Raw genomic sequence first — 12,989 nt, 5'->3', positions numbered from 1 at the left:
TAAACAGGGATATTCAAAGTGGGAGTAGGGCCTTTTCAAGGGGGGGGGGGGGTTGAAAAGACATCACATAGAATGTGTGCAAGTTGCAGAGGTGGCAAAAGTACACACGTTTTTACTCAAATACAAGTACAGATATTTTTTTTTAAATACTCTGGTAAAGGTAGAAGTACTGATTCGATGTCTTTCCTCCTCTGAAGGACGATTCTACCAGCTATTTGTAGCAAAGCTAACCAGATCTCACCTTTTCTCTATATATATCATCTTTTTATGTCTTCCACATCTTTTTCATCTTACATTTCGTCTGTTGTGTGTGATATGCACTGATGGATACACCAAGGAATCATCTTTTCTACATGTTACTGTTTCATCCATGTAGGTTGAAATCAGTCTTGATTTAGTATGGCATGCACTTATGCAAAATAAAAGTCCTGTCTCTTAATATCACTTTGTACCTCAGGAAGCGATAGTCTGATCCCCCCTGTACTTTCCCTGGGAGCTGTACATGAGCTGCACAAGCTTTTTTACTCTTATAAATGATTAAAATAAACTCACAAAATGTCAGAAAAGGAGATAATCTCACATCTCATTTCCTCACAAAATGGAAAAATACAACAGTACACCTTCTGATGTCAAGTTTCATTCTTGTACTGAACAAAGACGAGCGCCTGGTTTGATTGAAATAAACCTTTATTTCACCAAGATGGCCAACCTTCCTCTCGCTCCTCTCCTACTTGATACCTCTCCTGTCCCTCGAAAAATTTGGCGACAAGGCTGAGCAGCAATGCCCTGGTTTGTATATCTATGGAACAGACTTGAGTCCGCTAACAGGGCCACTAGCTGCATGGATAACTGAACTAACTAGCTAACAGTAGTTAGTAGCTATAGCCATAGATAGCAACAGCTATAACGAGTACAGGTGGTCATATCTTGCACATTGCATCTCTTTCTGTTTCTATTTTGTTTTTTTTCTCCCTCCCAAATGCCTCTGTGTTCAACACAAAGCTACCTGAAGGAACTACATTCTAAAATTTCAGAAATTATTGAGTTTCAAGGTTTATTCTTGCATTTAAACAGCAGCTTAAAAAAGCCTCAAGAAACAAGTAACTCAAACTGTGTGTTGAGATTTTTTGTGATAATACAAAATAAGACAGTTGGATCAGGAAATATCTGATCAAAATACAAGTGAACAAGAACTGGAGTAAACATTTGATGCCGATTTCGATACTAATGTTTTAACAGAGTTGAAGTTAGAGGCCAATAAATCATTTACCAAAGCCTAATAGATCAGTAGCAATAGATCAACTATTAAGAGAAACCATTGTGAGAAACCTCTCTGGCTGGCTTGTAGTTGCAAATGATTATAGAGTTAATAAAGGGTCTTTTTTTTCACTTTGTGATAAACCAACAGTAAAAATCAGCAAGTCATCTGCAGTATATGTTAATAAGTTGGATGGATTTTGGTCCAGATGCTCTGCAGCTTTCTTTTCTGGAAGGTTAGTGGCCAAACAGCTCATTGGAGGGTTTTATCTCATGAATTAAAGAATAATGCTGGTGTTAATTTATATTCTTCTTCTTGCTGTGGAAAGAGTTTGTGTCAAGGAGAAACCGTCTTTAAATAGGGAGTGGTTGTTGGTTTGTAACCAGTCACATTCACCATGTCCAAAAAAGAGGGACAAAAATACCAAACAGCTTTTAAACACACTACATTATCCAAAACACAGTTAGGAAAATCAAACACTGTAACACCATGAGTCCTTTTTGCAACTTTTTGGTCCACTCGCCCCTCTCCTGTACCCCTGTCTCAGCAGATAGATGCATGAAGTGTTCTTTTGAATTTTTTCTCTCAAAAATTACTCAAACCAATGAATTGATTATCGATTACTTTAATAATCAAGCGATAATTTCAGTTCTACATTAGTGCCAGTTCTGTTGAAGCTTATGGGAGATGCAACTTCAATCATACTGTTTGAAGACAAGATTTTTTTCCAACTTTTTAGAGGCATTTCTTTATCAAAAGTAATAAAACGCAGATATTTTTGAGTTTTATTGTTTTAATTTCTCCCATTCCCAGCAGATCTGGGAGTGTGAGTGGTCTGCTTCCTCTTGCAGGACGAGGAAGTTTCCAGAGCAGAACGTCCGAGATGATCTGGTCTTTTTCTCTGTAGAAATGTTCTGCAAAGCGGGTTCCTCTTTGTGCCACAACAGCTGAGATGGGAGGGATGCCACCATAAATCTGAGCTTTTATGGGATGGATGCAAATTTAGTAACGCCCCCAAATGCAGGATAAGTCGTCAACAGTTTTTAATTGTTTTCTAGGAAAAGGTGAACTCTCCAATACCAAAACAACATTTTTTTGTCATTGTTGGGCCAGATACTGGTGTACAGGTGACTTATAGCACAATACATATGTGCTAAAAACACCAAGTTTGACTTAATTGGACCACTAATAGTTGTTGGACTACAATAAACCTCTATGGCACAGAGGAAGAAGATACATCAGACTTTGGAATTTGTTGACAATAAGAAAAATATAGAACATTATCTGACCTATACTTAAGTTAATCAGGCTGTTGTTGTGCTGTGCACCAGGAATGAACTGTGCAGGAATTTTTACTGCTTTAACAAAAAAAAAAAAAAAAAAAAAAGAGCAGGTCATCTGTGGGGTAGAGACAGATTCAGTTTCGTGTGCCTCTGCTGCTTCCAGCTCTGAACCCTCCTCCCCTCTAAGTAAACTACGGACACATTTCCATCTGAGAATAGTGGACTTCTCTCTTAATCTCATGCCAAACGTGCTCCCTCTCATCTCCACATGCAGGAGGCTCAGATAGGAACCAGATTTCTTTGTCCGATAAAGACCAGCAAAAGTCTTGGGTTGTTCTTCCCTCTGTGTCCCCTGTTCTCTACCTGCTGGGCAGATAACTTTGTCAGTAGGAACAAAAGTTCCTAACAAAAAGTAACAAAAGTTTCTATTCTCTCTACTTTATTCCTGTTTTCATTTGGTTTGAGTTTCTCTGTGGTGGAAAGTCGCATTTAGGCTTACAAGACTGACTTTCAGTTCAATTGTGTGTGTGTGTGTGTGTGCTATAGTAGGTCTGTGTTCGGTGTGTGAATGCCTGAGCATCTATGAGTGTATGTTTATGTGTGTTTGCACAAGACATCTGCTATGTCAATAAGCCGGGGTTTTCTTTGTGGGTGTGTCGCTGCTGCAAGTGTCAAAGTAGAGTCCAGAGTTTACATCATTCTCTGTGGTCAGTTGCCTCTTTTGGCCACTGTTAACCCTTCTGGGGCAATATAAACTGTAATAACTGTTCATTCATGGATTACTTATTAAATGTAGAAATAAGTGAACAGAACCTGCCACAAGTGCTCAGTTTTTACAATAAGGAGACAATCAGAGCTTAGATTTTGCAGGAAAATCTGTGTTAAGTCGAGCGGAAACCTAATGAATTGAAGAATTATATATAAAACTTAAAAAAACTCCCTGAAAACTTCCTTAATCATCCCATAATATATATGTACTCATAGGCTCCATCTGTGGGGGGCATTGGGTTTTATGCCCCCAAAGTAAAAGATGAAATCCTGAGGCAGACAGAGCTGTAAACTTGACATGGACTAATAAATTTCACTGGGGTTTGAAAGGACCACAAATAAAGTTGTAACATATATAATGTTCTTAATATTTAATTGACATGATGAGGCGTAGGGTGTGTTTTGTTGCTCTTACATGTAACTGGCCAAACACACGGAGCACGTTAAGTAATCAACAAACAAACCACCCTGAATGCTTTTAAGAAAAAAAATTCTGAATTAATAAATAAATGGATAAATTAACAGGATGAGTGGCGCAGACTGAGAGAGAGCACAGGGATAAGAAATAATTATGAGCTATAAGAGTAATAAAAAAAGAACACTTTTGATTGTTGAAATTGCATCTACTGTCTCAGTAATTATTAAAATGTAAGGGGTAATGTACAGTGAGCAGTTTATTTCACAATAATGACCTGCTCACTGTACATTATCACACTGTTTACTAATTAAAAAAAAGAATATATATATACATGTGCTCTTTCCACATACAGGAATGAAATGTTGTTTCTCACGACTAAAGGTGCCAATCATTGACTATATATAAAGATGGATGACATAACAGCTCCCATAAAGTGAAGCCAAAACACCTAGATCGCCCCCTGGTGGCTGGCTACAGTATAGGTCATAAACACTGCTCTTCCATTTCAGCAGTTGGGACGTGGACCAAACTAAAAAATCTGTCATAGTATACGTCAAATAAATGTCTCCCAGCCAGAGAGATTTTCACAACCTGTTGTTTTTATTAATGTTTAATCCATTACAACTGATCAGTTTATTAGCCTTTACAACCTCTAACCTTCATACAGTGTGCGAGAGATTTGAGAAACAATCTTATAGCTTGTGATCAGTCTTCATTATTGAACTTTATTTAGTAAAACTAAGTGATTAAAAGCATTAAGCAGACTTTTACTCTTTTACCACTTAAAGTGACTTATTCCATTATATGTTTTAGGAATATCTAGGGATTCTTTCTCCTTATACATGTGAAGGAAACATTACAAAAAGTGACTGTTTGTTTGGCTGCTGTTGCTGAAAACCTCTGCAGGCTATTCAAGCATCCTGCCACCGACAGCTGAAATGTTTGTGTGTCTGTTTTTGGGCTCTGCGGACAGCACACACAGGACATTTGTTGAGCTCTCCCGCAGCAGATTTCTGTGTGTTTGGCAGGGAAACGAACAACGTGCCAAAGTGTGATTTATGGTTGTGCATATTTGTCTTCATGCAACACTATCCTTCCTTCCTTCCTCCCTCCTCCTCCAGTGGACATACGAGAGATCCGGGAGCTGCGGTTGGGGAAGGGCTCCCGCGATTTTGAGCGCTACCCGGAGGAGGCCCGTAAGCTGGACGCCGCCCACTGCTTCATCGTGCTCTACGGCCTGGAGTTTCGCCTCAGGACGCTCAGCGTGGCTGGTCAGTGTGTGTATGCTGTGTGTGTGTGTGTGCCTGTGATTCCCAGTGTATTTTCACAGTTTACTGTTAGTTTAGAGATTTTCTTTCACAGCCTTGTCTGATAAAGGTCACAGTTTGAATCTGTTGACCTTCTGTCACTTGTCATTCATTCTTCTGAGTTTTTATGTGATTAAAGTGTGAAAAATCACAGTGAGAATAGAGGCAGTCTGTATCCCTTTCTACACAGTGATCCCACAGTACTGCTGCAAAGAAGACCCACTCATTGCTTTTTTACACTGAACTTAACATACGTGACATATAACGTATGTTCAGCCTACTGCCGATAAAGTTTTAGGCTACATGTCATTTTCAATTGAAGCTGACGGCATGAAGCCAGAAAGTGACACTGTGTGATCCGCCACAAATCAAAGTTGAGCTTTTTTCAGCACTCCGGGGAAGCTGTGACGCATCAACCAATCATATGCCTTTGTTTCGTCACTTCCGTATCCTGTCTCCCACGATTCCTGTGCCGTGTAAACAAAGAAAGAAAATTCTTGCTGTAAGCCAGTTTTATTTAACTCTACTGTTTTTCTTACTGTGGCATCTCCAAAAAAAAATGCACCTTGATGATCCATATTTGCTGACTGTACAAACAAGCGCTCACTGACATCAACAAGCACTGAGCAGCTCTTCACTGGCGACTTGGCGACAGTATAGTTGTCCACATTTGACTGTGTTGTATAGTGTGAATATACAGTAGCACAACAGCTCTGGGGTCCCGTCCAGCTGTCTCTCCTATTTTACACAGACATTAGTTTGACTCTATTACCGTCTCCGCTGCTGTGTAAGGCCCCAATCAGACAGAGCGCAGTTTTGGCAGTGAGAGGCGTCTTTTTCCAGTCGTGTTTTTACAGTTCTCTCAACTGAAAAGTTTCTACTCTAAGCAGAAAAGGGCCCCATATCGCTTGTGTTTTTTCCCCCATTGTCCAGTTGGATTATTAATTGAGAGATGAGCTTTCTTTGGTGGTGAGGACAAAATTCACAGATGGAAATAAAAACCATAGAGGACAAATTATTGTTGGCTGTTGCTGGATTCACTGAGGAATAAAAAAATGCACTGCGCTGTTCCATTTTTGTTTTTTTTAAATTAAACGACAGCTTCAACCTGCAAAAATGCTGTGTCTGACTGGCCTCTAAAATGGGCTAATGAGTTCTTTATGAACTCTAATTTAAAAAAAGAAGGATTATTACACCATTATATATTTTTTCAGTAATAATAATAACCAGACATCCCTTCCACCTAGTCCTCGGTCCGCCCCATGGTCTCCTCCAAGCTGGACGGATCCTTACAGGATCCCTGAACCACCTCAACTGGTTCTATGCAAAGGAGCAGCAACTCTCCTCTGAATCTGAATCTCTCACAGATGACTGAGCTTCTCACCTTATCCCCTCCTGAGAAAACACATTTCAGCTGCATTGTAGTTTTTAAAAAAAATTTTTTATTTCTTAGGTCTTGGAATGCAGTAACATCTCTGTAAAGGGTCAAGACAAACAAGCCGTCACATGATCCATTTTTACCCAGTTTCTTGTGTCCAGTTGGACCAAAAGCCCATTTCCGACAGCTGGTTATCCTGAAAAAAAAAAGCCCACTGCTCTGAAGGCCCAGTGTTCGAAAATACACACTCTCCTTGGGGTTTGTTGTAATTAATATCTTCAATATTTTGATGTGCAAACATTGGGTGATCTTTGTCAGGTGTAGTAGTCAGGTGACTTTGATTGTCACGGTAACAATAACAAACGTGTTTAATGTTATGAAATGCTCACAGTTTGGTTTGGTTTGGAAATAAAACTGTAATTTGGGTTAAAATAAGTATTTTAGTTACGTCAGTTCAGTTAAATGTGCAAGTTTGGAGCGATGGGTGTTTGTTTTTGAGTTAACGGGCTGGTGGACAGATAGGCTTTCGGCCAAATATGACATTTATCTGATAATTCTAGTTTTGGAATCTTATTTTAACTTGTTGATTTATTTTGTTACATTGATGTGTCTGTGTTTCTAGATATTTATTACTTGAGTGAGTGCAATATGATCGTAATGGACAAAACTACAAAAATATGACCTTGTCTCCAATAAATTGGAATTATCATCTTAAAATAAACACTTATTTTAGCTGATTGTTCTCTAAACTTATGATCTGAAATGTGAAGGATGCAGAATCACAGTCTTCTTCTTTCGTGTCATCTTTTTTTGTCGTTGCAGCGTTCAGTGAGGAGGAGGTCAACATGTGGATCACGGGTCTCAACTGGCTGATGATCGACACTCAGAGAGCGCCCGCGCCGCAACAGATAGACAGGTGTGTGCTGATGTGTACAGCTGTTCATGCAATTTATAGAAAATCACTTAAAGGAATACTGCACTGACAAAACCTCACCCCATATAGACTTGAAAACTGGCTCTGAATAGAAACAATTGGTCAATTATCAAAATTTTTGCCAAATAATTTTCTGTTGATTTAACTGTTATGAAGTCTAAACTAAATTATTGACCTAAGTGTTTTTTAAGATAGAAAAATCCAGAAAATCTCTATTTATTGCTACTCAAACACGAATATTCACTGTGTTTCTTAGATTTCTGTGATTGTAATCTGAATGTCTTTGAATTGTGGACTGTTCTTCAAAATAAATGACACATTATTGGCCTCACAATAAAATGAATAATCATGAAAATTGATTGAAAAGTTAAATAGTGTCATTTGAATACATTGTACATCCGCTTTTGGAGACATTTTCCAGTCCTCACTGAAAACATTTGCCATGGAGCTCTTATTTCCTTGTTTATTTTGTCAAAGTTAGAAAAGTGACCATTGGTTTTATGGGCTAAGTCATACGTCTCTTAAATGTTTATTTGTGTGTTTATAAAGCTCTTAACACGTCCCTACGTGCGATGAAGTGATATCTGGTCACATCAAAAGAAGTAGCAACCTGGACGGGAAAGGGAGGTGCTGGTTGGAGGACAGGACAAATATTTGTTTTGGGATGAAAAATATTTACCCCAGACGAAAGTGCGGAGGCAGTTTTGGCTTCTGTGGTGTGAGCAGGAGAACAGAGAGCGGCTGTGAGGACGTGCAGGAGAGTTTTGTTGTTGACATAATGTGAGCGGTATATGTTTGGAAATGGTCAGAGGAAATGAAATTGCTAATTTTGTCTGTTTATGACAGTTGTGTAAACTGTTTGGGGGAGTAGATCAGATGAATGGGATTTATTTTCACTGTGTTTGACAAATATAGACAGGCCACAGTTCAAACTCTCAATACAGTACCTGCAACGTGTTGCTTAAAGGGACAGTTCACCCCATAATCAAAAATATGTATTGTTGTGCTGTTTATCCATCTAGATTTTTTTGGTGTGAGTTGCAGAGTTTTGGAGGTATTGGACATCATAATGGAACTAATGGTGCTCGACTTATGGTGCATAACACACCAAAAAATACACTTGAACAATTCTAAACCAGCATCATGCAGCTGTTCTAGATTTTACAAATCTGATTAGACTTAATTGATGCAATTTTGATATTAAAATGAGTAATTTTGTGGGGGATTATGATGCTCAAAAATATTTACAGCTGCTTATTTCTCAATGTAAGTCTATGGGAAAAAGTTTTTTGGCTGCAGTGCATCATGCAGCATTGTCATCACATAGTTTGGGTTTCAAGTAGGGCTGAATGATTTTGAAGAAATATCTAATTACGTCCATTATAATTGTTATTTTAATTGAAAAACATGTTAAAATAGTGTGTGTGTGTTTTTTGCAGGAATCTGTACCAAATGAAGATGTTTTTTAAGTCCGATTTTAAAGAAATAAAATTTCGATTAATTGTGCAGCCTTAGTTTTGAGTAATGCTGCGTAATGCATTTAAACTGTCAACGTCGAGTTTTAGTTGGATCTGTTAGCAGAATGTGGCACAGATTGAATATAATATTCATTAGTGTGTTTTCATAAGTGTATAATCACCTTAAATTAAGAATAATTGTATTTTTGTTATCTTAGAATGAGGCCATAAATAGGTTCTCCTACACGCTTTAAAGGGGAGGGTGAGACTGCAATCTGCAAGCTCGCCTCTAGATGCCAATAAAATCCTACACACTGGTCCTTTAATTTCAGTTTGGCTTTAATGCTTGTAATAATCGCTCTTTCAGTCACATGTTTTCTTTCTCCACCTCTCACTCTGTAGGTGGCTGAGGAAACAGTTTGAAGTCATGGACAGGAACCACGAGGGCAGGTGGGTGACTCGCCACAAACACGTCAACACCCAATCGTAGCTTTTACGGCCGCCTGTGATGGATGCTCATCGGCCGGTCGGTCACAGCAGGTGGAACGTGGAGGTGAAACCAGATCCAGATGTCATCAAAGAGCGTGTGACACCCGTGTCAGGGATCCGCCCGCGAACCTTAACCCCCGCAGCCTGACACACACACACAGACTCCACAGATCACGCACACAATTTCTCTGTCTGTTTCTTTTCATGCTCTCATTAATAAGTCCAGGCTTCTGTTTGGGTGGAAGCCGCTCCAGGACAAACAGCCTGCCAACGCCTGATAAGCAGCAGGAAGTGATGCGTTGGGCTGGGAGAGGGCAGCTTCCTGTCTCCTGTGAAAATAGTAACGGTAACAGTAGCTAGACAGAGGGAAGTGGGTGGAGACACGAATCAGACCTGGCAGCAGCAGCAGCAGCAGCAGTTGTTGACCCCAAAAGGTCCTCCCTGCCTCAGAGCACTGACCTGGATTTTTTTTTTTCCCCTTTTCTACCTGCTTTTCTGGCTTCCTTCCTCATTCTGTTGCTGACGGCTGATGGTCACATATGTTTTGTTAATCAGTAAAAGTGATTATCCATGTGGTCGTCCCAGAAAAAAAGGATAGAAGTAGAGGTAAAGACATCAGAAACTCCACAGAAGCAACTGCAACAACTTTTGTGCAAATATGTCCAACAAGCACAATCTCCATTTTCATCATATCACAGTGTTCACCAGCAGTTTTTGCAGTTGTCATGGGGTTGTAAAGGACTTCAGCGACTTTAAGTCAACCTTCGTTCTTCACCTGCAGAAAAAAACAGAAATTTTAATATTTGCAATCCATGACAGCTGGGAAAACTCCATCTGCTATTGAAGAATGTGTGACATGCAAAAACAATTTTGTGTGCTGTCACATGGTTTTAGTAATTAAAAAAATGTTTTCAAACTTTTCATTTATTGTTTTAAAGGTTTATTAAATTTTATTGCATGTTAGACTCAGGCAAACATGATGAATGTTTGTTTTGTAGAGAAGCTATACTTCTGTGAAGCTTTAAGGATTAAAGGGATAGTTTGGATTATTTGAAGTGGGTTCATATGAGGTACTGTTCTATAGTCAGTATACTAGCAGTATATTAGAGGATGGTTGACCTGCACTGAGTTTGGAGAAGCAGAAAGGAGTACCAGCGCAGAAGCTAAGCAGTGCTGTGGACAGGGTCGGCAGCAACAAGGATTTTAGCCACACATTAAAAAAAAATCAATATCAGTTTAAATGTATATATATAGATATTTTCACAGCTTTACCTTGCTGCCAGAGAAACTTGTTTTGTAGGTCAAATATCACTTTCTTTACCTCACAGAGTGCAGGAGTTGCTGGTCTACTGCTGCACTGATCTTTTAGTTTTTTGTATTATTGTGTGACTTTGGTGAGTCTGAACTATCTCTTTAAAACACAGAAGTCACACAACAATAGAAACAAACTAACAGATTGAGGCAGCGGCAGATCAGCACCTCCTGTGTTCTGTGAGGTTAAAATTAGTAATTTTGCTTATGGAGTTTGGTTGGTTTAGAAAAAGCAATGTTTGGCTTAGACAGCTGCTGTTTATCATTGGAAAAGGCCGTTTGGTGTCAAAGCAAAGCATTCAAACTATACTATATATTGCATACACTTAAACTGATATTAATTTTTAAGAAGGTGGACAATTTTAAAATACCTTTTGTTGCTAACCCTGACCACAGCACTTCATTGTTTAGCTTCCGTGCTGGTGCTCCTCCCTGCTTCTCCATCGACCGCCACCTACAGTGGGTAATACACGTATAAGGATAAGTACCCCACTTAAGATAATCTGCACTACCCCTATAACAGGAGTCTTCATACTAAGCCTGGAAATGTAGAATCCTGACATTGACATTAGCGCTTAAAACCATACAGCGCCATCTCCTGTTGAAAACACATACAGTATCACTTTATGAGAGGCTATATAAATATGCATGTTTTTAGGGTTATCCAGTGTACCTCAGTGTTTTCAGATCAAATTGAATGTTTCTAATGTACTTCTCTGGTTTGTTCATCAGCATCACAGTGAAGGACGTGAAAGCTCTGCTGCCTCAGATCAACTTCAGAGTCCCCAACATGCGCTTTCTCAAAGATAAGCTACAGGTCAGAACAGAATAACTCCGCTTGGTTTATTTTAATGTCTTTGTCCTCTCCTGGATGTCCTGACTGGACCACAGCACTGTGTTGTATCACACTAACTCATCCTCCCCGTTTTCACAGGAGGTGGAGGCCAGGAGCGACCTGTCATACCCCAACTTCGCACAGCTCTACAGAACACTGATGTTTGACGCTCAGAAGAGTGTAAGTGTCATTTCTGGGTTTGCATATAAACACACATTCACAGTGGTGGAAGAAGTACTCAAATCCTTTACTTACATTAAAACACCAAATGAAGACTATTCACCGTATCTAAACTTAGACCACACATGTACTCCACATGAACGCAGAAGCTCCACATCTGTATCTTTATATCTGACCAAGTGAAAATCTGTTAAATGTAAATCAACATACACGTACGTCATATAACTCAATATAATTTCTCTTTATTATCCTCTGAATTGAGTACAACAAAATGTTCTTTCAGTCATGACCAGTTGTTATGTCCTAGGTTCCATTATTGTCTACTTATCCATAATTTTCATTGCATGGCAGTAAAATCAAATGACAGACTGTAGAAATGTGTCTGATCCCTCACAGTGAACATAAAGGCTGCATTCAATTCTGTCTAAACTGCTTTTTCTTTGCAAAGTGGTGCAACTCGATCTGCAATTAAACTGCACTACCAAGCAGTAATAATGTGACTTTGACAAAAACGAATGCCGATGTAATGCTCACTGCTGGATTTACACAATTTAAGCAAGTTTCTACAGTCTGCTAATATCATATTCTCATGAAATGAGTGAATGCCTGGATAAAAAGAATAAGATAATCCCTTATTAGTCCCACAAAGGGGAAATTTACAGTGTTACAGCGGCTAAAGGGGATAGGAAGAAGAATCAGTAACAAGCAATATTAGGCTTTATTGTCATATGCAAAAATAAACATGTTATCAGTATCATGAAATTCTTAGTCCACTGTCTCTACCTGCTGCTTATTCTTCTTTTATTTCCAAATATACTAGAAACTTGAGTTTAATAAATACAAAATAGAACAATAAAGAAAGACAAGAAGAAACAAGAACATAAGTGAGGTAGACTACATGGTCAACAACAACAGAACAGTATGTTCAGTATAAACCAGATTAAAAAAAAAAACAGCATGAGATAGTCCTTCATTGGTCCAACAGCAGGGAAATTAAGAGCATATGCAATATAAAAACAGAATAAATAAGTCTGTGCAAAAGATGACTGAGGTAGATAAGTTGGTTAACTGTTGTACTAGTAGAAAATCAGGATGTGCAATGTAAAAACCATACAGAACAGTATGAGTCTGTGCAAAAAGACAAACAGGGTGTACATATTGTTCAGTGGGATACTGGATCTGTGCAAAAAGGTTTTTTCAGTTTTCTTTCCCATCCACCTTAATTCCCCTGTCCACCCCCAAAACCTACAGACACCCCAGTAAAGGACAACCTAGTTAGTAGTAGAGTTTACACGGTTAATTGAAATGAATAAATGTACAAATAAAATGGGATGAAAAACAAATAAACAACAAAAAAAAAGACACGAAAAA

The 12,989-nt window shown here is 38.8% G+C and overlaps 1 protein-coding gene across 1 annotated transcript in view; it reads left to right on the top strand.

The window, feature by feature from the left end:
• Positions 1-12,989, top strand: part of LOC146324249 (1-phosphatidylinositol 4,5-bisphosphate phosphodiesterase gamma-1-like) — a 34,018-nt gene that overhangs the window by 8,959 nt on the left and 12,070 nt on the right. Inside the window, exons 2-6 of the mRNA XM_084723556.1 lie at positions 4,849-4,998; positions 7,235-7,328; positions 9,206-9,253; positions 11,336-11,420; positions 11,538-11,618. Of these exons, the coding sequence (XP_084579682.1) occupies positions 4,849-4,998; positions 7,235-7,328; positions 9,206-9,253; positions 11,336-11,420; positions 11,538-11,618 (458 nt within the window). The remainder of the gene's footprint in view (positions 1-4,848; positions 4,999-7,234; positions 7,329-9,205; positions 9,254-11,335; positions 11,421-11,537; positions 11,619-12,989) is intronic.

Source organism: Lutjanus erythropterus, chromosome 7 (genome assembly GCF_056507025.1).
Source record: "Lutjanus erythropterus isolate fLutEry1 chromosome 7, fLutEry1.hap2, whole genome shotgun sequence".
In the NCBI taxonomy this organism is placed as follows: Eukaryota; Metazoa; Chordata; class Actinopteri; order Lutjaniformes; family Lutjanidae; genus Lutjanus; species Lutjanus erythropterus.
The sequence above is the reverse complement of the archived record's forward strand: the minus strand, read 5'-3'. Positions and strand labels throughout refer to the sequence as shown.